This window comes from Microcebus murinus, chromosome 12 (assembly GCF_040939455.1).
Source record: "Microcebus murinus isolate Inina chromosome 12, M.murinus_Inina_mat1.0, whole genome shotgun sequence".
NCBI lineage: Eukaryota > Metazoa > Chordata > Mammalia > Primates > Cheirogaleidae > Microcebus > Microcebus murinus.
Window position 1 is genome coordinate 21,225,638 of NC_134115.1, and position 25,425 is coordinate 21,251,062.

The window sequence follows — 25,425 nt, forward strand, 5'->3', positions numbered from 1 at the left end:
TCCCTTTTATGCATCTCCCCTTTACTGCATCAAAATGTACACAGACAAAAGTCCGATGTAATCTGGATTCTATCGTGCTATTTGAGTACAAAGAGGCGCTTTTTAATTTTTAAGTTTTTATTAACGCTGCTCAAACATGATCCCGACGTCCCAGGAGGAGCCAGGCCCACGTGCCAGCGCAGACCCAATGGCAAGGCGGCTGTCAGGCTTCAGGGCTGGGGCAGGGTACCTGACAGGTGCGCCCCGGAACGTGTCAGAACGTGTCGGAAAGCAGACCTTTCTTTCCCACCAAAGATGCAAAGCAACCAGCCACTTTCCATTCCCCGCTGCCCCACCTCCCCTGCCCCGGAGGCGTAGGAAGGGCCGGGCTGGGAAGGAAGTGCTGTTTACCCTCCGCTCTTGCACTTTTTATAACTGAACCCAGTGGCGGCTCCTCCTGGGCCCCGCCGCACTTTGCAGGCGGCGTGCGGAGCTGACCCAGGGCCTTTGGCCAAGCCCGAGCTGGGCCGCGCGTCCGGGAAGCGGAAGGAGCCCGTCTAGGAATCCCGGGTGCGTGTCGTGCGGGGGCTGGCGTGCCAGTCCCAACTTCAGGTCGGAGTGGACACCTCTGTGTCCCGCGGCGGACGCCGGGCTCAGCCTCACGCCTCCTTCGGCCCGCCGCCGCCGCCTCCACGAGGCTGCGAGTTGGCGGAACTCACCCACCTGTCGGAACCCGGCTCTGGCGGGGAGGAGGACCTGGCGGCCGGAGTGCGCGGGTCGCAGCGATCTCGGCAGGCGGCCCTCCCCGCGCCGGGGCGCCGCGGCCGGCGAGGCAGCTGCGCGGCTGTTCGCGGAGACTCGAGGGCCCCGGGGTCCGCGCCCCCACTTACCTGCTCGCTCCCTTTGGCTCCCAAGCGCCATCGGCTTGGAGTGCCCAACTCGGGCAGGCGCCAGGGCTGCAGGTTCGAGACGCTCCGCCTCCTCCTGCCACTTAGAGCCACGAGCGCCAGCGGAAACCCGTCCACTCGGTCTTAGTCTGCGGTCATTGCTGAGGTGTTCGAAGCTTTCCAGGCAAGGGCTCGCCAGGTCCTTTGCCTCCAACCCACGCCGCGCCTCCAGCCCGCCTGGGACACCCCAGGCCCGGGGGCTTCTACTCTCCCCCGGGCACCGACGCCCCAACTTTCTACACGCTGTCTGCGCCCCCCAGACTGGCCGTCGGCTCTTGTGCCAAGAGAGAGTCGCACGCATCTTCCTGGGGCCAGCAACGCTCCCAAGCTCTTGGCTCGCCCTCCTCCTCCCCGGAGCGAGTGCGGGGCCGGGCGAGCCCGGATCCGGGGTGCGCTTGAGCGATCCCAGCGCTCGCGATTCGCCCAAGCCTCAGAGCCGACCCTCGAGGGGGAGCGAACCCCGGAGGTCCAGGCCTCTTACTCTGAACCTCAGACCCGCCCCCGTCTTTTCTCTCCAAACCCCAGTGCCCGAGCGTGCAGGCCGGGCGGAGGGGCTGGGCGCTCGGGCCGCATCGCCCGTCGGGTGCCGGGCGCGCCATGGCCGGCTGCTGCTGCCTGTCGGCGGAGGAGAAGGAGTCGCAGCGCATCAGCGCGGAGATCGAGCGGCAGCTGCGTCGGGACAAGAAGGACGCGCGCCGCGAGCTCAAGCTGCTGCTGCTGGGTGAGTGGCTGCGCCCGCCTCCCGACCCCGCGATCCAGGGGTCCCCTCCCAAGCCCCGCGCTCGCTCGCCCGACCGCGCCGCGCCCGGAGCCCAGGGGGGTGCAGCGCCACCGCCTCCTCCTCCTCGGGGAGCTCCCCCATCCCTGTCCCCCGGCTCGCGGATGCCCGCGACTTGGGGCCTTAGCAGCCTGGTTTTGCCTCTCAAGCACCCCCTTCCCCTACGCCTAAAAACGGCCGGGGCGTGTAACACTTGACCTCTTGTGCGCTGTGCCCCATGTGCCCACTGTGCCCCTTTCCTTAAAGCCTCGTCCACCTCGGCCCCCAGCTGGCGGTCGCCGGTGGGGAGCCGCCCGACTCACGTCTCGGTTGGGCTCCTGCCCTGACCCGCGAGCTTTGGGTTCTAGATGGAGTACATCGAGCGCTAACCATGTGCCGGACCGTGCCAGGTTCTTATGGGCATCTCCACCCGGTGATGTGGGCAGGTGATGTCCCCATTCTGCTGAATTCAAAATAGAGGCCCAGAAAATTGACAAATTTGCCCTGATTGAGAAAAGGCAAAGCGATACCATCTCAGTCGTGGGGGTGACGCCCGTGCCAGTAGCGACTCTCCTGACTCTGTGACCCCTTTCGCCTGCCTCCCGTGGGTCCCTTTGGCGAGGCCTGTCTGGCCGCAGGGAACCCAAAGCTCCCCTGCCCAGGGGACTCAGGCCCCTCTCGGGGAATTGGTTCTGCCGCCCCGCTGGCTCCTCTGATCTCTCTGCAAAGGCTTAAGGTTTGCCCAATTTATGCCCTTAGACCAGGATCCCACCTTTAGGACTTTCTAGAACACTGTTCCATCCATTTGCTGTTTGAGGAATAACAACATCTAAGTAACTTTTCCTTTTAGATTGTGATATTAGCTGTTGATTTTTTTTTTTCCTAAATAGCTACAACTATTACAAACGTATTCTCTCATCCCTTCCAGACAGGAATCCTCTCTTACATCATCTGTCTATTTATTCATCTTTAGTATAAGGTGTCACCCTCCCGGAAGGCTTCAAGGAAAAAAAAGTGGATCTGGTTAGTATAAAAATAGAGGTTTTTAGCCAGTACTGCCTTCAGACCTGGGCGAAGGAAGCCCCCTGCACTTAGCCCTCCGGTTTAGAGACCATTTCTGGCCTTCAGCAGGCTGTGCCCTCCCCACTGGGCTAGGAGTCTGTAGATCCAAGGAGGCTGGGTATCCCCCAAGACCCAGATGAATTCCCTGCCCAAAGGGCTGCAAGCCTCCTTTTGCGGCCAGAGCCCTAGAAAGGCCAGGCAGACCTGATTTCTGTGGAGTGCCCAAAGGGGCAGCTATTTGCTGGGGTTGTGGAAGAGCTTGGAAACGTGGGCTGCATGGGGGTAGGGGGAAGTCCACATGTGTGCCCAGGAGGTCACCTTAGGAGGGAGGGAGCTGGGGTAGGGGTCTGTCCATTGCCAGGGCTGCTCTTTCTCTTCTGGCCCATAGCCCTGAGGACTCTGGGAATTCTAAATTCTACCTGGCCTTGCACGCTGTTATAAAGCTACCTTTGTCATAGGAGGATGACTTGATAGTTTGCTAGCTTGATTAACATTTAAGGTAATTGTGTGGGCCTTTCTTTGTTTGCCCCAGGCCCCACAAAGAGAACGGGTGCTCCTGGCCTGCCTTTAGTTGCATATGTACTTTTTCTTCTCAAGCGCAGGCTGAACCCAGTATCATTTTGAAATACTCTGATTTGTGTCAGTGAATGAAGTATAGTGTCCAGAATAAATACACCAGGAGCGTGATGAATGCTGGCTCTTTAAGAAGGGTGCAGTAAACTAAGCTTTACTATACTGGGAATAAGCCTATTTGTTTAATGTAAAATGCTTGCATTTGTACTTAAACTAGCGAAGAATGTTTGTAGGTAAATTTTTCTCCCCGAGAGTCGCATTTAACTCAGGTGGCTGGAGTATCTTCTTCATTTCCCAGGGGCCCTTGCCCCAGCCCTCTTCCTAAACCCGCAAGGCACTGCCTGATCTCCCAAGACCCCCATTTTCACCTTGCCAAGCTGTTAGCAGCACATCCTCTTAGTGACAACTTTCCTGTGAAAAATAGTTTACAAATCACATGGAGCTATCCAAGGATGGACTTAAAAACCTCTGGTTTCATTCAATCTGTAAGGAACTGGGGCACAGTTCCATTTCTTCTTAAGATAAAGGAAGAGGCAATGACATAGGAATCAGGGAAGAGTACACGCTGTTTTGTCTGAAATCACACAGTTTCAGTGAAAAATTCACCTGAGTCACCATAATGGGTAGATTAGATCGTTCACTGCTCAGGTGCCTCAGCTGAAAACTCCGCTTTGCAAATGGGAGTTTGGGGTCCAGTATAAAGCATGGCATGACCTGAAAAGCCCCCAGCTCTTTCACCATGAAGCATGCTTTTGCAACAAAACGATTGAGGGTTGAAGTGCAGTATCCTGTTTGTGCTTAATAAAAGCATGGGTCAGTGGCCAGTTGGGAAAGACAAAAGCTGTTGTTTGGTTAAGGGCAGTTAATTGCAAGATGTCAGCATGATGCCTTTCTCATCAGAAGGAGATGGAGAAAATAAAGGAGAGAGTTGAATTTAGTAGAAAGAAATTCCTTATCAGCTCCTTGGATAAAAGTAGGACAAAAAGGAGTTCTGATAAGCACACTGGTGGGTACTGGTCAGTGGAGGAAGAAAGCATCAGGACAGTAGCAATTGAATGGGGCAAAATGTGATCTTTTGTTCATTTTAGTGTTAAATGAAACTTGGTGAAGTGTTGGTTGTTAATTGGGTTGAGTGTCTCCAGCAACTCTGATGGCTTAATTTTGGATGCAGACCTTACCTTAGAATTGTCTGGAAGGAAGAGGAATTGGTATGTAACTTTTGCTGGCTGTATTAATTTGCTAGGGCTGCTATAACAAAGTACCACAGGCTGGGAGGCTTAAACAATGGAAATGTATTTTTTAACAGATATGGAGGCTAGAAGCTCAAGATCAAGGTGTTGGCAGGTTGGGGGTGTCTCCTGAGGCTTTTCTCCTTATCTTACAGACAGCTGCTATTGGAGTAGGGCCCCACTCTAACGAGCCTCACTTTGTCTTAACCACCTATTTAAAGACCTTATCTCCAATACAGTTATCTTCCGAGGTACTGATGGTTGGAACTTGAGCATATAAATTTTGGTGGGAGGACATAATTCAGCCCATAACACTGGTGTATTTTCAGGCCCCGGTGACATATTGTTTTCCATTTTAGTTGACCAGTTGTAGGTTGCACAGTAGTTTGTCTCATTTGTCCTGGCAATGCTTTGCTCTGAGTTTCCCTTAGTGTTTTCGGAGCCATAAACTGATTTTAAAGTCCCTCTTTCTATTTGTACCAAAGAGCTGAACATCTGGCTCCCAAAAAGTTTCACTGGATTGGTTATAACACAATCCGACTTGAGAACTAGCTGTCCTGTTCCCGGGCAGGGAGTCCATTTGAGGAAATGGCGCAGATAGTGTGGTTTTCATGGTACAAAGTGACAACATTGTCCCGCTCTATGAAGAAGGAAAGGGGTGAGATGGTAAACATGTGCATGTTCCTTCGTCTTAGCTTAGTTCAATTCAATAGACTTTTCCAAAGGGCCAGGCACCATGTTGAGTGTGGGGATTGGTTTCCAAGGGCTACGTTGGAGGAGGGTAGTTCACAAGTGATTGTCACGAGGAACATAGTCATAAAAGCTTCAGGTAGATGAACAGATATGTCAGGCGGAGTGTAAGTGGGGAGCCTCTGGAGGAGGCATCATCTGAATAGGGCCTTGAAATATGGGTAGGACATTAAGGCCCATCCACACGCCCGGGCTTGGGTAAGAGATGCCCAAACTCTCCTGACCTGCCTCGGGACATTTTTCAGGGCAGTAAGTGGTGTTTTTAGGATCTGGGAAAATATGAAGGACTCCTAGAGGGCAGATGCCATTGAGTTTTTATGTTTTATCTTAACCAGTTATGTGAGTATTGTGTTCACTGTAAAATAGATGTTACTATATGTATATATTTTACATAATATGCTTCAGAAAGGGGGACTGTGTGGCTTTATCTGTGGCTTATGTCTATCCTGGCTGGAATAAACCAACCTCACCAGATATATAAGCACAGTCCACTTCTGAAACATCAGTTAATTTAGCCTTGATGAAATTATTTGTGTTCAATCTGTTACCCTTATCCCAGTTTTTTTTAGTTAACCCCAAATGTCCTTAGTGGTATTTCCCCTCCCTCCAGTACAGGGACCAGTGTAGGCTCAGGGATTGCATTTGGTTCTCATGTTGTTTTAGTTTCTTTAATCTGAAACCTTTCCACTGGCCCTTATTGCTTTAGTGTTATTGAATTTTTGAGGAATATAGTCCCTTGTCCCTTTATGAACAGGGTGTTTCTCATTTTGGATTTATCTGATGATTTTCTTATGGATAGAGGTTCCAAGTATGCTTTCTTGACTAGAGCACTGGGTAGGTGTCCTTCTTGTGTCCCTCTTGGGGATGGCATCTGGAGGCACACCATGTCCATCTGCCCCTCAATGGTGATGTTAAATTTGATTGCCTGGTTGAGATGTTGACTGCTTTATCCATTGCATCATAATTTTGTGGAGAGACACTTTCTAAGACCATGCAAATACTCCGCTCCTCATCAAAATGTCCCTCTGCATTTAGTCAGCTATTGAGGACTCCTGCCCAAACCAGTCTAGAACGTGATGGCCGCAACTCTAGCACACTCTCCATATTTGCCAGTTGGCCTTGACATTCTGCTGCAAGATTCCCTTTGCCTGTTTATTCCTTTGCTTACTTATTATCCATACAGACTCACGAATTCTTAGTTTCTTCCTCCAATGGCTTTTACTTCGTTACTGTTCTGAATCATCTTGGTGCTCAAACTGTACCAGATATGTGCAATGAGATCCCCTTCAAGCTGTCTCCTGTGTCGCTGTGACATGTCCCCATCATTTTTGTTGAACACATCCTTGCTTCCTGGTGTAACAGTATGCTCCAGGCTCATCTTGTCCCCATCTTTCCCCAGCCAGTGGAGAAATCAGCCATCTCTCCTGGGGGCCTTGGTTACTTCTAGTGGAGAACTGCACCTTTTCTTTTAAGATGTTTAAGCCACTTGAAACAAAGATGCTTAGTCCATTAATTCAAATCACTTACCAGTACAGTATCTAAGTACCTAAAGAACCAAGTTTCTAAATCATGTCGTTATAGGATGAAGTTTTTATAGCTTTAATGAGTTTAAAGCTGTGAGCAGATATAAAATGGAAAAATCTGACATTGGAGTTTGGCAAAAAGCATTGCAAAAAATGTCTTAACCCTTAAAGGGTCTTTTTTTTTTCTTTTAAAAAGATACCTTTTAGTCTATATTATCTTTTGCTTTTTCTTTTCCTGTGATAACCTAAATCACAAGGGAGAAATATTGTAAGAACTCCCATCTGTAGGGCTGTAAGGAGAGAGGTAGTGATTTGGGGAAGTTACAGAGAGGGGTTTTCAGTGAATCATTGTGGCAGAGTAAGATGTTACTAAAGACAGAGATTGAAATTCAGTCAGAGAGGGGACTTCATTGGAAGATTCTCACTAGGGCATCTCATGGCCTTAAAAGAAGATTTGAATAACAAAGACTGGGAAAGAGAAAGTGCCAGGGAAGTGGCAGTGGGAGACCCTTCTCCAGGGCACAGCCAGCAATGGGACTTGAGTCCATGCCCTCAACCTGGTGTGAGACCAGGCTGCACTTCTGGATCGATCAGTCCTGGCCAGGGGGCATGCATCACGGACATGGCTGTCACCTGAGTATGGGTGGCCAGGCTGGGATCCCTGTGAGCCGGGCAGTCGTGACTGCAAACACTGTCAGAGGAAGGAAGTGGACTAGCAGGAATCCAAGGGCTGTAATGGTGGAAGGGATTCAAGAGCCTCTGCAGGAGCCCTGGCTCTCATTACGTATGGCTGGCTGTCTGCTGAGTGTAAATTAGCTGTGCCAGGGTTCTTGGTTGTAGATTATGTAAGCAAAAGAGTAATTTATTGGAGGGGAAGCAGGAAACACAGAATCGATGGGAACTGGACAGCAGGCTCTGCAAAAAGACAGGATCCAAGGGACTCTGGGCACTGCAAACACGAGTGTTGGACGGGGCTGCCAAGGACACAGCCAGGGGACTTCACCACCCTGATGGTTGCAGCGGCTGCCAATACTTACCTCCACAGCAGTGCTGCAAGTCAGCTGTGACCATCCCCTGCACCCGGTGCCACTTTTCAAAAATCTCAAGCCGTCTGATTGTATGAGGTTGCTGGGAAGAGGCACAATGCCATGGTGGTTAGGAGCATGTTCTTTGGAGCCAGGCTTGCTGGGTTTAAAATCTAGGCTCTTCCACTGACAAGCTGTGTGCATCCTTGAATGCATGTTAGTTTTTTCATCTGCTAAGTGGGAATAAGGTTATGAGAAGTAAATGAGTCATTATTTTTAGTGTTTAGAATACTGCCCGGCACATAGTCAGGGCTATTTGTTTTCAGTACTTGTTAAATAAAATTCTGCCAGCCTCAGGCTCCCACCATAGGGAAGGGAGTGGGCTGCCTCCTGCCTTTCTTGGAATTCTTCCCTCAAAGGAAGGGTACCGAGATTCTGGGTAGCCCCAAATGGCAAAAATCTACAATAAAAATATAAGACTTTCCATAAAGAAAGAAATAAGCCTTTTCTAAATGGATTGGTAAATGCAAACTCAAAGTAAAATCTAAATGTAAGCTTTCAGATAATGGGATCACAAAAAGGAGCTTGCTTACACTCAGCGTCTTACATTACACTTGGAATGCATTCCAAACACCTGCCCACCTCTCAGAACACATGTTGTATCATTCTGCCCCTGGTTCATTGGATGGAAGCCACACTCACCTCCTTTCTATTCCTTGAACACATCAGCCTTTTTCTTACTTCTGGGTCTTTGGGTCTTGCTCTTTCTTCTGCCTGGAACATTCTTTTCTGTTGCCCTCTCTTGCTCCAAGTATATGGCTGTTTCACCCCTATCTTCACATCTCAGCTCAAAAGTTCATCTCTCTATGAGGCCTTTCCTGATTACGCTACCTGAAGTCATCCTTGCACATTGTACTCTTAGTTGTTCAATTCTATTACTTTGTTTTGTTTCTTCATAGCTTTTATCTTGGAATTAACCTTAAATTCTTATTTGCTTACTTGTTGGTTTGTCTGCCCCAATAGACTGCAAGCTCCATGAGAGGGGGACTGTGCCTGTCTTGTTGTTCCTGAACCAACACTGTGCCTGGTACAATATTTTAATAGTCACTGAATGGTACAGCATGAGCGCTGACAAGCCAGAATGGTACTTGGCCAGTCAGAAATGACATAGGCCAGTTGACTATAAAATATCAAATATTTTTCAATGAATGCATGTTTAGATTATAGGTAGAAAAAGCAAGCACTCATTATTATTCAGAGTCCTGTCATTACTTAGTTATACAATTAGACCAGTTATTGAATATATTAGCCTTAGTTTCAATGGTTTTTATCCTGAATAAACTTTTGCATATAAAATAGAAAAGTTGTAATAAAAGCTAAAGTTTTCTAGAATATAAACATGAAACAGAGAAGCACTGCTTATGTGATATGCTTCCTTTTTGTACTCTCAGGATTAATTATAATAACAACAAAAATAATTTTAACATCCTAGCTCTTGGGAGGCCGAGGCGGGCGGATTGCTCAAGGTCAGGAGTTCAAAACCAGCCTGAGCAAGAGCGAGACCCCGTCTCTACTATAAATAGAAAGAAATTAATTGGCCAACTGATATATATATAAAAAAAAAAAAAATTAGCCGGGCATGGTGGCGCATGCCTGTAGTCCCAGCTACTCGGGAGGCTGAGGCAGAAGGATCGCTCGAGCCCAGGAGTTTGAGGTTGCTGTGAGCTAGGCTGACGCCACGGCACTCACTCTAGCCTGGAAAACAAAGCGAGACTCTGTCTCAAAAAAAAAAATAATAATTTTAACAGTAGAATGGATAAACAAAGTTAAAACATACTTCTTAATTTAAGAAAATTATGAAAATTACTTATGGGGTTGCTGATAGAGTATGAAAATTCATCCCATATGTGGTTTGAATTTTGCAAAAGTTAAATTTTCTCTGCAGTTTATGGGTGAGGTTAAGTCAACATCCACTACAGTTACTGGCAACTGTATGTTTCAGGGACTAGAACAGCCGGATCTTGCTATTACTCTCTCCTTCCAGCGCATGCCTCTTAGGCTTCAAGGGTCCATTATCAAGAAGGTCAAGGTGAAGGGAACTGAGCAATATTCTCCAAATTGTGGGACAAAAAAGGAAATTAACAAGCAAAGAACAGTGAAAAGGGATAAGACTTAGCGAGTTGAGAGTTAAAGCCAGGAGAAGTCTGATTTGTTCACGACCCAGTTCCTCTTAATGAGAATTGGTTTATTTCTCAAGAAGTCACTATTCCAGCAGCATCTAAACATCAGCAGTAAATATGTCCACAGTCTGTAGCTTCTCCCCTGCCTCCCTTTTCCCCAGCTCCAATATGTAGTTCCCATGTGCTGCCAGTCCCCCGTCTGAGCTGGGTACCTACCACTGCAAGGTCATGATAGAACTACCATGTACCTTCAGAAGGGCATGTGCAGAGGGGGGTCAACCGCATGAAGCACCTGCTGGCACCTCTTCTCAGAGACCAGGGACCCGATGTGTGGCCATAACTTAGTGCTGTGAGATGCACAGTGTGTTTAGGCCCTGGAAACCTGAGTTTCTTTTTTTTTGGTGAAGGGAAGCTCTGAGTTACTGAGTATGACCATGACCAAGACATTTCCTCTGAACCCCAGGGTCCTCACCTATAGAATGAAAAGTTTGGACCAGGGAACCTCTGATGTCTTTCCAATTCTATCATCAGGTGTTTCATACAAGTGGTTCTCAAAGTGTGTTCCTAGGATTAGTAACATAAACATCAATACCTCCTGGGACTTTGTTAGAAATGCAAGTTCTCAGTCCCCATTGTAATTCTCTGAATCAGACATTCCGGAGTGGGGCCAGCAATCTGTATAATAATAAGCCCTCCAGGCGATCCTGATACATGCTCAAGTGTGAGGACCTGTTTTATAGCATTGGCCTGGAGCTCAGAAGCTGGGTAGTTTCTGATTGCCACTCTAGGCCCTAAGCCTAACATTTCAGCAGATTCCCAGGAGGCTCCCAGGGCAGACCTGCTTAGGGGATACTCTGTTTCTTGACATGGAAGCAATCTCTCCTTCATTGATGTGATGAAGGGTCTTCAGAGTCTGAGCTGGGTAATGTGTAGGGGTTTCAGCATTTGTCCCAATGAGGAAGAGCAGCACATATGTACACCTTACCTTGGCAAGAGCCATTACAAAAAGCAACAAATGTTCACATTTGCATTGACCCTTGCACTTGGATGTACCATTCAGAAAGTTGTGTGCCTATAAACTGCAATGGCTTTATGGATGATAACTGTTAGGTAGTTATCTTTCTATCACGGGCTTACACTGCTGAGGAAGCATATTGTAGTAATAACCATCATACATCAATCTTCTCATTGAAAATTCAGCCTCCATGGAACACTGGTGGGTGCTATGGTTTGCATGTGTGTCCCCTCCAAATCTCATGCTGACATTTGATCCCCAATGCTGGAGGTGGGGCCTAGTGGGAGGTGTTTGGGTGATGGGGCCAGATGCCTCATGAATAGGTTGATGCCCACCCTGGGGAGTGGGTGAGTTCTCACTCTATTAGTTCCCCGAGAGCTGTCTGTTTAAAAGAGCCTGGCATCTCCTTCCACCCCATCTTGCTTCCTCTCTCACCAGGTGATCTCTGCACATGCTGCCTCCCCTTCACCTTCTGCCACTCAGGGAAGCAGCCTGAGGCTTTCACCAGATGTGAAGGGCCTAAGGCAAAGCCTGAGGCATCACCAGATGCCCAATCTTGAACTTTCCAGCCATCAGAATCATGAGCCAAATAAACCTTTTTTCTTTATAAAATACCCAGTCTCAGATATTTCCTTTAAAGTAATACAAAACAGACTAAGACAGCTGGTATTAGGGGTACCTCCAAGGGATAATATTCCTGGTTGCCAAGTTTGCTTTTTAAAAGTTAAGTGACTGATAAATTATCATGTTTTGTACTTTTTTTTTTTTTTTTTTTGAGACAGAGTCTCGCTTTGTTGTCCAGGCTAGAGTGAGTGCCGTGGCGTCAGCCTAGCTCACAGCAACCTCAAACTCCTGGGCTCGAGTGATCCTTCTGCCTCAGCCTCCCAAGTAGCTGGGACTACAGGCATGTGCCACCATGCCCGGCTAATTTTTTATATATATATATCAGTTGGCCAATTGATTTCTTTCTATTTATAGTAGAGACAGGGTCTCGCTCTTGCTCAGGCTGGTTTTGAACTCCTGACCTTGAGCAATCCGCCCGCCTCGGCCTCCCAAGAGCTAGGATTACAGGCGTGAGCCACAGCGCCCGGCCTGTTTTGTACTTTTTTAAATGACTGAGATAAAAAAAGTATAATTTATGTGTGTATTGTTTTGCCTGAAAGGCATCTTCTGTATTTATGGTCAGTTGTCAATTATCATCAGATGGCTCATCCATGCCACTTCTCTCTTGAATCTGCCATAAATAAAACCTTCCTTTTTGAGTAACTCATCCCTAGAATTTTTGTTTCCATTGCTCACTACTATATAATAAAAAAATATAGGCTAATTATATTACTAACCAAAATCAAATAAATGAAGGTGACAAGCATTCTCAGAATCATCATCTAAACTACATAGTGTTAGTCACAGTAGTCCAAGCCAATGCCACTCAAAATGCAACTGTGGACCCATGTGTGTCTATGCACACAAGACAACTACAGAAATTGAGAGTAGGCACTGAGAAACTTTTATAGCAATTTAACATTGCTATGGCATCAAAGATTATTTTCATTATTTTTCATAAATGTATCAGTGTTCAACTCATGGGAAATTTTTAAAAATTGGTCCCTTACCACAGAGTTTGAGGAACACAAATGCAAACCTTCATTATATGGATGAGGTGGAGAAGGTCTAGAGACTGAGGAGACTCAGCAGATGTCACAGGGTTTGGTGGTCAGTAGCTAATTGGCAGAAGAGCCAAGCGTCAGTCTGAGTCTTCATGCTGAATTTCTTAGTTTCAGAGGCAACATTGATTATAAGACGTGCTATTACCGACTTGAAAACAGCCTTTCCAGAAAGCATACACCACCATCGCAAATATAAACATCAATGCAAAGGCATTTAACCCTCAAAAATGTTAAATTATATGCACATAAGTTTTGGAATCGAGGATATAAGTAATTTGATTTTCTTGCTCCTTTCCTAACCAGATAGAACAAATTTAAAATAAGGAAAAACTGCTCTAGTTGTTAACATATTATGGTATTCGATTTCATGAAATGGATATAAGTGCTAAAATGAGATTAGAAAAGAGATCTCTGTGTATTGCCATCAGCCCACTGGCTTCTATTTCAAGTGGTCTTATCATATGAGATTTTGAAAGGAGTTGCTTCATGGAATGGTGGGCTGTTATATATAAAGAAGATTAAAAATAAAAGACCAACAAAATGTGTGGGAGCTCCAATATCTGAATTACTGTGGGTGAGCCACATCTAGGCAACTGATGAGTTAAGGAAGAGTTTCACATGAGATGTTGAACCCCATGAGGGCTTTGCTCACCTTCGAACCCAGCAGTGCTAAACCCAAAGCTTAGCTCAAATACTGGTTGAATGAATATATGTTTCTCCTTTTAGTGGTTTACATAAAATACTAGTTGAGTAGTATGAATAATTCCTTATGGTAGCCGGAGGTCTCAGCTGTTTGGGATGGCCTAGGAAGGTTCATAAAAGGAACACATGGCTGGGCTGAGCCTTAAAGAAAGGATAATTAGAAAATTTCAGAACTGATTATTTTCTACATATACAGTATCTTGACTAATTACTCATTTTGAATATGTACGTATGCCTTGATTAGTGGCATCACGATATGAAAATTGAGCCTGGGTCTCAGAAGTGAAATGAGATTTGAAAAATGTATTTCTTGTATTTCCATAAATACTTTTCCTAGTTATTGTACATGGTAAGATTTTCATATGTAACCAGAATTATAGTTGAGAAATTTGCTAATTGTTCTTTGCCATTACTTCTGAAATAGTTTGCTCCAGCCAGAATCCAGAGAGTCTTTCTTGATTCACCTAACACTAATGGTGGAAACGGCAATAAGAAAGCAGTGACATTTATACATCCAATCATTATTCTAGGTATTTTGAATGCATGACCTCATCTATTCCTCACCAAGTTTGAGGTGTAGTTAGCATTTTCCTTTCTACTCTGCAAATGAGGAAACTGAGGCCCCGAGGCAAGTTTCATTGGCCAGAGCAGAGCCAGGGTTTGAATCAGGCAGTCTGACTCCAGAGTCTAGATTCTTAATCACAGTCCTGCTTCTGTCTCCTGGAGCCAAACACCTCACCAAAACCTACCCAAGCGGGCAAATCTCCGCGGTGTCCACTTCTTGCCGTCATCTTTGCCATTCTGCTTTCTCCCATCTCTTGTCTGCATTACTTCATCATCTCCCACCCCCCAGCCAGGGTGACCTTTTAAAAAATGTGAATTAGATAGTTGTTTTCCTGCCCAAAACCTTCTATGCTTTGGGTGCAGATCTAAAAATCTGTGTATGGTCTGTGACCCTCTATCTGTCCCCTAATGACCCGTCTGCCATTATTCCCTGTGATGACTCAGTTCTAGCCACGGACCCTTCTTTTAGTACCTTCAATGGACCAAACTCATCCTTCTTAGGCCTCTGCACATGCTGACCTGTCTGCCCACAACTCTCTTCCTTACTGGTCTTGTAGCCAACTGCTACTTGCGTTCAGAAGCATGGTGAATACCCTTCCTCCTAGAAGCCTTTGCTGGCTCTCCAGTCCAAGTTAAGTCCCTCAGAACATTCTCCCATAGCACCTTCTACATTTCTTAAAAATAGCACTTATCCTAGCTTGAAACTCTACTTACCACCCTTCTTCCCCACTAGACTCTAAATCTTATGACTGTAAGGACTATTATAACCCTCAAATCCTCAGCATCTTGTGTAGCGCCTGGGTATTCCATTGCATTTCCTAAATAGATAGATAGATTACCATTTGGTGTTAACATTATTGCATAAAAGAAAGGATGTTTTAACTACAAAAGTAGAAACGGCCTCATAGAGAATAACACGTTAAATCAAATAAACATAAATTTATAATTCACTCGCTATTTGTTCTTTTTAAAGTTTTCCTTTTGGGGAGGGGGGAAAAGGGCATTTTTTGAAGCCTTAAAGTTTGTACCCCCATAATATGCCGAAATAAAAAAAAAAGATAAAAAATTTTACATTTTAAATGCAAAAAACCCCCACCATTATTTCTTTTAACTAAATAATAATAAAAATAAATAAATTGATTTAAAAAAGAATTTTACTCTTGGGCTAATGAAAACTTCATTACATACTGACGTTGGACCATGGATCAATGTTCTGGAGCCAATGATTTATTGTAGGCACGTTATTTGTTTCCTAAGCTTTCATATTTTCTTTATGCACAGATGAGAACACTCTCAATACTTTTTTACTTTTTCTTTTTTAATATAAAAAGCAGCATATTTGTGGCAGAGATTGCTAGCAGTCTCCTGAATATCTGTTTTCTCCTTTGTAATACAAGACATTTTATCTGGACACATGGATACCCAGCTAAAGACTATATTCCTCAGCTTTCCTTGCTGCCAGGTGTGGCCATGTGCCAAAGTTGTAGCCCATGAGATGTAAACTGAAGTGATATAGGTAATTTCCGAGTTGTGACCTTAAAAAGAAAGGAGCCCTTCTTTCCTTCTAGGGAGGGATGCTGACTTGATGGTAGGAGCTGCAGCAGCCTTATTTTTACCATAATATGGAAGTAGGATGATAAGGATGAAAAAGCAACATGACAGTCAGGCAGGTGGGAGGGGGGAAGAGGGGATGGGTATATTCATACCTAATGGGAGTGGTGTGCACCATCTTGGGGGGTGGACACGCTTGTAGCTCTCTGATTTGGGCGAGGCAAAGGTGCTATATGTAACCTAAACATTTGTACCCCATAATACTCTGAAATAAAAATAAATCAATGTGATAGAAAATGCCTAGGTCTCTGAGACCATGAAGCTGCCATATTAGCCCTAAGCTATGCATGATTGGACCCTTTTTAAATAGCAGCTAACTTGGTATCCTAGCTAATAAAATATTATACCCTCTGTTTTGCCCTTAGCTTTTTAATACTCAACTATAGATCTGGGAGTTCTTTCCAAATCATATACAATTCTAAGGCAGAAAAATCAGACTCTAACGTGGGGGGAAAGGGTGATGTTATTGGCCAAATAGTGGGCAATGCTTTGTTGGTGTCTCTCATTCTCTCACCATCATCAATATCATAGTAATATAGTAATATATGGCAGACTCACTATTTTTTCTGCAACTGAGTTTTTAAATATTTGACAGGGGCTTTCTGAGAGCAAAGAAACATTTGCAGCTGCTTGCCTTAATTGATATTAAATTTATTAAAGCTGAATATGAAATGTATTATAAAAGCCTAGTTTTCCTAAGACTTTAATGTATATTTTAATTTTTTATTTCAAAATATTATGGGGATAAAAATGTTTTTGGTTACATGTATCAATTTTGTTATGCTTGAGTCAGGGTTATAAATCTATTTTTTTGATATGAAAGAAGTTAAGTGGGTTTTACTTAATTCTTTAGTTTTCAGTTCACTACTAAGTTATTTCACATATTAATTTGGTTAATAAATCTTACTCTTTTAAACATTCCAAAACTGTTTATAAACATAATAAAATTAAATAATCACATTTATACTGTTAATTTTTGTAGATGAATCACAACTCTGATAGATTATTTAATATCAGATTTAAATACATTAAATAAGGAGACCCATTAAAAAATCTCAGTGCTAACTAATGTTTACTGTTAGCTTATTTTAAAGTTTAACTTGAGAACATTATTACTATATGCTTGATTTACTTATTCTTATTCCTTCACCTTTATGGGGCTTGCAAAATTCAACTCAACCAGGAAGAGATTTATAATCTCAGCCTAAGAGTTAGGACAATTCTTCAAGCCCGTGCATTTTCTTGCAAACCAAAGCATCACTTGTCTTTATTCCAGTTTTCTGAAAACTTTTAATCACCTGATTTAATGATTAGATTCTGTACCCACAGTACCTGTAATGGCAGCTAGTTTCTTCACTATCGAATTTGTGTTGAAGGAGTTCTACACTTGCTACATTTTTTAAAGCTGTTTCATAGTCAATATCTCGTATTCTTTTGCTATCCCTTAGTCCCCTAACTTAAACTAAAGAAGAAAAAAATTCAGTCTCAGAATCAAGAGATGAGAGATATGATTTCATTTCTTTTATTTATTTATTTTTTTCTTTGAGGCAGAGTCTCGTTCTGTCAGCCAGGCTAGAGTGCCGTGGTGTCAGCCTAGCTCACAGTAACCACGAATTCCTCAGTTCAAGTGATCCTCCTGCCTCCCAAGTAGCTGGGACTACAGGCATGTGCCATGACTTCCAGCTAATTTTATCTATTTTTAGTAGAGACTGTCTCAGTCATGCTCAGGCTGGTCTCGAACTCCTTCCCGCCTTGGCCTCCCAGGATTACAAGCATGAGCCACTGCACCCAGCCATGATTTAATGCTTGTTGTCTATATTCTGCTTTGGAGATACTGTGTTTGAACACATCTTATCAATATAATATTGTTTACACATGTTTCTTTTCTTTCATTGAACATTTTAAGCTATTTAACAATGAATTCAAGAACAAGATGTAATAGAGCGAATGAAATATAAAGCCCTAGTCACAAACTATAAGCCTACCGAAAACCCCGCCAGCTGGCAGCCTTCAGAGCAAGTATTTGTGTTTAAATTCTGCTTCTTTGTTCTAAAATGTCTAAAAGTTGACAGAATCATCCTCTTTAATATCTTCTCCTTCACTTTTTTTCGTTAATGTGGGATTGCAGATGGTCTGTAGGTTGCTCATGCGTGAAGAAACTATTTGAACTTTCCCTGCCCATTGTCAAATTGCCATTCATTTTGGGTAATGAGGAAGTCTTTCTCCTTTGCTTAATAATTTAATTTGTGTCTGCATCAGGGTTTGGGGCAGGTGGAGGAAATGAGGAAGAGACTGGTTTATTTGACATAAACACATAAGGATAAGATTGGACACTGAAGGTGTCTATCAATTAGGCATGACCCAGTGAAGCCAATTCATTTTGTGTGTGTACATGTGCTTGAAAACACGTATATGCACAAACTACCAGATAAATTGAAATTAGCACTTACAAGGAAATTTGAATTTGCCATTAGTATAATTAAACCAATTCTATCTGCAATGTAATTATATCTTGGTGCAAACCAGAAAATGACCAGAAATTTATTATCCAAGAAAAGTATCTTCATTTGTTTGGTTAAAGTGTTCCTCCTGAGCCTCTGAAATTTCCATTTAAAATCATCTTTCTCTTTCAGGAGGATCACGTTGGCCAAAAGAGAAGGGGATTTGTTTTTAATTATTATGATGATTAGGAAAACTTGAAAATATGTTAATTATATTATGATATCTCCTAGAGCTATAGTTATAAATATTTTTTCTAATTTGTATTTTTTCCAGAATTCTAAACATTCCTTATTATACTTGCTGCATCATCTGCTTAATGAGTTGCTTTTCCCTTTAATACTTGTAAACTTTCAACTATCTGAAAGATCTGGATGCTGTCCAAAGCCTTATGGATGAGTTGCCAGAAGTCTTTGGTATAAGTCACAGTATGGCTTCTAATGTGCAGTATGAACTTCAGCAAGTCACAAAAATCACAGAGGCTCTTTATCAGTAAAATGAGGAGGCTGGATTCATGCAGTTGCTACATCCTCTTGGCCCTGAGTTTCCATGGCAACTCGTCAACCATAGTGGAAGCCTTAGTTACCTTGATCCTTCACGGCAGATGCCGACTCTGTGTGTCTCTCTCTCTCTGTCTATCTGTGTAGTGTGTGCATGTAGTGTATGCCTCCAGCATAACCTGGGAAATAGTATCCAGTTTCTGTTTTCCTTGGTGTCAAATTGCAGAAATAGAGTTCTTCATATTGCTTTGTTCTCTAACAGTGTTTGAATTTTCATGTAACAGGAGACTTCACATGGGCAATAATCTTGGTGTATCAAAACAGGTTTGTCAGGGACAGAAATGAATTGGTAGTCTGACTGGTACTTCTGATTGTAAAACTATCTATTAACATAAAAATGACTCATGAACTAACACTATTTGTCTTTAGCTAAAAATCTTCTAGCTTCAATTTACTTTATTTTTTTACTGAGGCTATACACATTGCACCCACCAGACAACCTCCCATCATCTGCCGTCCCCACTCCAAACCCCTTCAAGTCTCCATTATCCATCATTCCAAACACTGCTTCCATGTGTGCACATTATTTAGCTTCCACTTATAAGTGAAAATATATGGTATTTGTCTTTCTGTGTCTGAGTTATTTTGCTTAAGATAATGGTCTCCAGTTTCATCCATGTTGCTGCAAAAGACATGATTTCATTCTTTTTAATGGCTGAATAGTATTCCATTGTGTGTGTGTGTGTGTGTGTGTGTGTGTGTATGCACACTACATTTTCTTTAGCAAGTCCTCCATTAATGGACATTTAAGTTGATTTCATATTTTTGCTATTGTGAATAGTGCTGTAATAAATATACGAATGCAGGTATCTTTTTTATATATTGATTTATCTTCCTTTGAGTAGATACCTAATAGTGGAATTGCTGTATTGTTTGTTAGTTCTACTTTTAGTTCCTTGAGAAATCTCTATACTGTTTTCCATTGAGGTTGCACTAATTTACATTCCTACCAACAGCGTGTAAGAGTTTTCTTTCCTCTGCATCCTTGCCAACATCTGTTATTATTATTATTTTGTCTTTTTAATAATAGCCATTCTCATCAGTGTAAGATGATATCTCACTGTGGTGTTAATTTGCATTTCTCTGAGGATTAGTGATGTTGAACATTTCTTCATATTCTTGGCCATTTGTATGTCTTCTTTTGAAAAATGTTTATTCACATTCTTAGCCCACTTTTCAATGGAGTTATTTTTTGTTGTTGTTGAGTTGAGTTCTTTGTAAATTCTGGATATTAGTACCCTGTCAGATGTATAGTTTGTAAATATTTTCTCCCATTTCACAAGTTGTGTGAAATGGGAGAAAATATTGATTATTTTAATAATATATTAATATTATTTTAACAATTAATATTATTTTAAAAACATTAATTTATAATTAATAATATATTAATTATATATCAATATAATTAATATATAATTAATACAATACATTATATATTATATAGTAACTATGTAATGAATAATATTAATTTATAATTATAATTAATAATAAAATAATAATTAATATTATTTTAATAATCATTTAAATAATCTATTGATTATTTCTTTTGCTGTGCAAAAGCTTTTTAGTTTAATTGAGTCTCATTTGTCATTTTTTGTTGTTGTTGCCTATAATTTGAGGTCTTAGTCATGAATTCTTTGCTTAGATCAATGTCCAGAAGAGTTTTCCCTAGGTTTCCTTCTAGTATTTTTATAGTTTCAGGTCTTACATTCAAGTCTTTAATCCATTTTTGAGTTGATTTTTGTGTATTATTAAAGATAGGGGTCCAGTTTTATTCTTCTGCATATGATAATCCAATTTTCCCAGAACCATTTATTGAAAAAAGTGTCCTTTCCCCAGTATATGTTCTTGTTGACTTTGTCAAAAGATCAGTTGGCTGTATATATGTGGCTTTATTTCTAAATTGCCCATTCTGTTCCATTGATCTATGTGTCTATTTTTATATCAGTACCATGTTGTTTTGGTTACTGTAGCCTTGAAGTACAACTTGAAGTCAAGCAATATGACGCCTCTAGCTTTGTTCTTTTTGCTCAAGATTGCTTTGGCTATTTGGGCTTTTTTGGTGAACTTTAGAATTTGTTTTTCTAATCTGTGAAAAATGATTTTGGTATTTTGATAGGGAATACATTTAACCTATAGTTTGCTTTGGGCATTATGGTCATTTTAATGACATTAATTCTTCTGATCCATGAGCATGAGATGTTTTCTATTAGCTTGTGCCATCTATAATTTTTTATCAGTGTTTTGTAGTTTTTCTTACAAAGTCTTTTTTCCTTTTCTTGATTAAATATATTCCTAGATTTTTTTTTTTTTTAGAGACAGTTATTTATTTTTTTTCGAGACAGAGTCTCTCTCTATTGTCTGGGCTGGAATGCAGTCATAGCTTGCTGCAGCTTCAAACTCCTAGGCTCAAGTGATCCTTCTGCGTCAGCCTCCTGAGTAGGTAGGACTACAGGCATGTGCCCTCACACCCAGCTAATTTTTAAAAAATTTCTTGTAGCAGTGGGGTTTTGCTGTATTGCCCAGGCTGGTCTCAAACTCCTGGCCTCAAGTGATTCTCCTGCCCTAGCCTTCCAAAGTGCTAATATTACAGGCATAAACCATTGCTCCTGGGCTAATCATAGCTATTTTATTTTATTTTTGTAGCTATTGTAAATGTGATTGCCTTCTTGATTTGGTTCTTAGATAGATTATTATTGGTATATAGAAATGCTACTTATTTGTATACACTGATTTTGTATCCTGAAACTTTACTGAATTCATTTATTTAATCCACGAGTTTTTTGGTGGAATCTTTAGGGTTTATTAGATATAAGATCATATTATCAGTGAACAAGGATAATTTGATTTCCTCTTTTCCAATTTGGATGTCTTTTATTTTTTTCTCTTGCCTGATTGCTTATGGCAAGGACTTCTAGTACTATGTTGAATAAGAGTGGTGAAAGTGGGCATCCTTGTCTTATTCTAGTTCTTAGGTGGAATGCTTTCAACTTTTCCCCATTAGTATGATATTGGGTGTGGGTTTGTTGCATATGGCCTTTGTTATGTTGAGGTATGTTCCTTCTCTGCCTAGTTTATTGAGGATTTTTATCATGAAGGGATGCTGAATTATATCAAATGCTTTCTCTGCATCTATTAATATGATTATATGGTTTTTGTCCTTAATTCTGTTTATGTAATGTATCACATTTATTAATTTGCATATGTTGAACCATCATTGCATCCCTGGTATAAAACCCACCTGATCATAGCATATTATCTTTTTGATGTGCTATTGGATTCGATTTTCTAGTATTTTGTTAATGACTTTTGCATCTATGTTCATCAGGGATATTGGTCTGTAGTTTTGTTGTGCCCTTGTTTGTTTTGGTATTAGGTTGACATTTTCCTTGTAGAATGAGGAGAAGCCCCTGAGAACTGTCCAGGAGGATTGGGATTTGATCTTTCTATGTTTGGTAGAATTCAGCTGTGAATCCTTCTGGTCCTGGGCTTTTTTGTTCTGAGATTTTTTATTACTGATTCAATCTTGCTACTCATTACTGATCTGTTCAGGAGTTCTATTTCTTCCTGGTTCAATCTTGGGAGGTTGTATGTTTCCAGGAATTTATCCATTTTCTCTAAGTTTTCTAGTTCATGAGCATATAGTTGTTCATAATCTTTTGCATTTCTGTGGTATTAGCTGTAATGCCTTCTTTTTCATTTCTGATTTTGTTTGTGTGGATATTCTTTCTTCTTTACTGTGTTAGTCTAGCTAGAGGTTTATAAATTTTGTTTATCTTTTTGAAGAGCTGACTTTTTGTTTTGTTTCTCCTTTGTATTTTTTGTTTGGTTTCTGCTAAATTTAATTCTTCTCTCATCTTTGTTATTTCTTTTCTTCTGCTAACTTTGGGTTTGGCTTGTTCTTATTTTTCTAGTTCCTTGGTATGTGACAATAACATGTTAATTCATGATCTTTTTACTGTTTTGATGTAAGTATTTAATGATGTAAACTCTCTTAGCACTGCTTTTGTGATATCCCACAGGATTTAGTATGTTGTGTTTTCATTTTCATTTGTTTCAAAAAAATTTTACATTTTCATCCTAATTTCTTCAATGATCATTTGGGAGCATGTTGTTTAATTTCCATGTATTTGCACAGTTTCCAAATTTCCTTATCATATTGATTCTTAGCTTTATTCCACTGTGGTCTGAGAAGATACTTGATACGATTTTGGATTTTTAAATTTGTTAAATCTTGTCTGGTGGCCTAACTTGTGGTCTATCTTGGAAAATGCTCCATTTGCTGATGAAAAGAATGTATGTTCTTTAGTTGTTGATAGAATGTTCTGTAGATGTCTGTTAAGTCAGTTTGGGCTAAAGGTCCAATTTAAGCCCAATATTACTTTGCTTTCTGTCTAGATGATCTAACTAGTGCTGTGAGTGGGGTGTTAAAGTCTTCCACTATTATTGTATTGTTGTCTATCTCTTTCTTTAGGCCTAGTAATATTTGTTTTGTGAATCCAGGTGCTATGATGTTGAGTGAATATAGATTTAGGATTGTTATATCCCCTTGCTGAATCGATCCCTTTAGGTATCACTTTAGAAGGTCATCATTATATAATGACCTTCTTTGTCTTTTTTTTTTTTTTTTTTTTTGAGACAGGGTCTCGCTTGTTGCCCAGGCTAGAGTGAGTGCCGTGACATCGGCCTAGCTCACAGCAACCTCAAACTCCTGGGCTCAAGCAATCCTGCTGCCTCAGCCTCCCGAGTAGCTGGGACTACAGGCATGCGCCACCATGCCCGGCTAATTTTATATATATATTAGTTGGCCAATTAATTTCTTTCTATTTATAGTAGAGACGGGGTCTCGCTCTTGCTCAGGCTGGTTTCGAACTCCTGACCTTGAGCAATCCGCCCGCCTCAGCCTCCCAGAGTGCTAGGATTACAGGCGTGAGCCACCGCGCCCGGCTTGTCTTTTTTTTAATTGGTTTTGATTTAAAGTCTGTTTTATTTGATATAAGTATAGCTATTTTTGTTCATTTTTGGTCTCCATTTACATGGAATATCTTTTTCCGCCACTTTACTATCAGTCTATGTGTGTCTTTATGGGTAAAGTGACTTTTTTGTCCACAGCATACAATTGGATCATGCTTTTTTACCCAGTATGCCAATCTACATCTTTTAAGTGGACCATTTAACCCATTTACATTCAAGGTTAATATTGATATGTGAGGCTTTATTCCTGTCATATTGTTAATTGTTTTCTAGTTGTTTTCTAAATCCTTTGTTTCTTTCTTTTTTCTCTTTTTTGTCTTTGTGGTTTGAAATATCTATCTATCTATCTATCTATCTATCTATCTATCTATCTGTCTATCTCTATATATTTCATTTTCCACCACCAGCATTGAGTTTAGATGTTCTAAGTACAGAACTGTGTAGGATGGTGAAGAGACAAAAATCATTTGGACTTGGAGGTAGGGAAGAGTGTGGGTTCAGCTCCTGCTTGATCTTTCTGCTCTGATGAAGGTCTCCATCTCCTTGGAGAGGGGACACAAACATAGGGTGGTGATCTGCAGCAGGAGGAAGCACATACTGAGAGTGTGGTGAGAAAAGCAGAAAGTGCTGTTTCCTGAGGGTTGGGGCTTGAAAAAGTTTTCCTCGAGGTGTTGGGAACTGAGCAGAACCTTGCCAAAGAGGTGGCACTTACCTAAGGTGAAGAAGCAAGAATGTGTGTCAGATATTCTACACCATAAGTAAATGTCCCTTAAAAGTGATTTCCCTTTAGTGGCTTTAAAAGCATTGTCTCCTGACATCCCAATTTGGGATAATTTCTGAGAGGCGTTGGGAGAATCTCTTCTCCTCTCTTAGAAGGTGATAGTTAATTTGGAGATATCTAGAATCAAGTGGCTGGTCACATTTCTTCCTGTGTGAAGGTTCTAGGACAGTGCTGCTCTTACATTTGTTTCAGCAACTAAACCATTTGCCTTTATTTCACAGGCAATCAAGAACTTTCTCTGTGCCAAGAACTGCGGGTATAGAGAAAAGTAAGACTGCCAAATATAAGTGGATTTTCAGTTAAATTAGACTTTTAAACCCCCCTGGTCTTTCCCAGTTCATAACCCTGTAGGAGGCAAGCTGGCTTCTACTGCTCTAAATACATTTGGCCTTTGCAGTAAATTATGACTGTGGGAGTATTTGCAGTCTACCACCTCTGGCGATTTCTTTGAGGAAAAGATTCTTTCTCACTGAGCCAGCCGGTAGGCTCTTCTTCATAGGAGCACTCTAGGCAGTGGATGACAGGGAGCGAATGCTAATGAAGTGAGGGAGGCTGGTTGATTGATAATACAGATCTGAAGTAGGGGGAAGGGAAGTCATGGTGCTGTCTCTCAGAAGGCATTTTCTGAGGGAGTGTTGAGACAAGGAAAGTTTCAGGGAACATTTGCTCTCTGGGTGGAAGATATTAGGAGGGACATTGATACCGAGAGAACATTCTGAGGATACATTTTGAAAATACAGAAAACATCTCCTTTTTGATAGTTTGTAAAGACTGAGAAAGAATTGGAGAATTAGATACACGTTTGTTGCCGCCTTATGTTTATTTGAATGTGACTGCGGTCAAAATTATGCTGCAGAGCGCCCCAGGATTTGTTGAGAAACACGCTGAAAACACTAAGATATGGGACTCTAACCAAGATACCTCAAGAACTGAGGACCCAGGGTGGTTTGGCTGACCCAGTGTGACAGAGTCAATGACATGGAAGGGACATATGTCTAGTTTTGGTTATTGGAATGTGGGTCAAAGT

At 41.9% G+C, this 25,425-nt stretch overlaps 1 protein-coding gene across 1 annotated transcript in view; it reads left to right on the top strand.

Annotated features, from left to right (window-relative positions):
- Positions 1-1,434: 1,434 nt before the first annotated feature.
- The window catches only part of GNA14 (G protein subunit alpha 14), a 179,142-nt gene continuing 155,151 nt past the window's right edge, over positions 1,435-25,425 (top strand). The window contains exon 1 of the mRNA XM_012759773.3: positions 1,435-1,647. Within this exon, the coding sequence (XP_012615227.1) occupies positions 1,524-1,647 (124 nt within the window). The 5' untranslated portion in view covers positions 1,435-1,523. The remainder of the gene's footprint in view (positions 1,648-25,425) is intronic.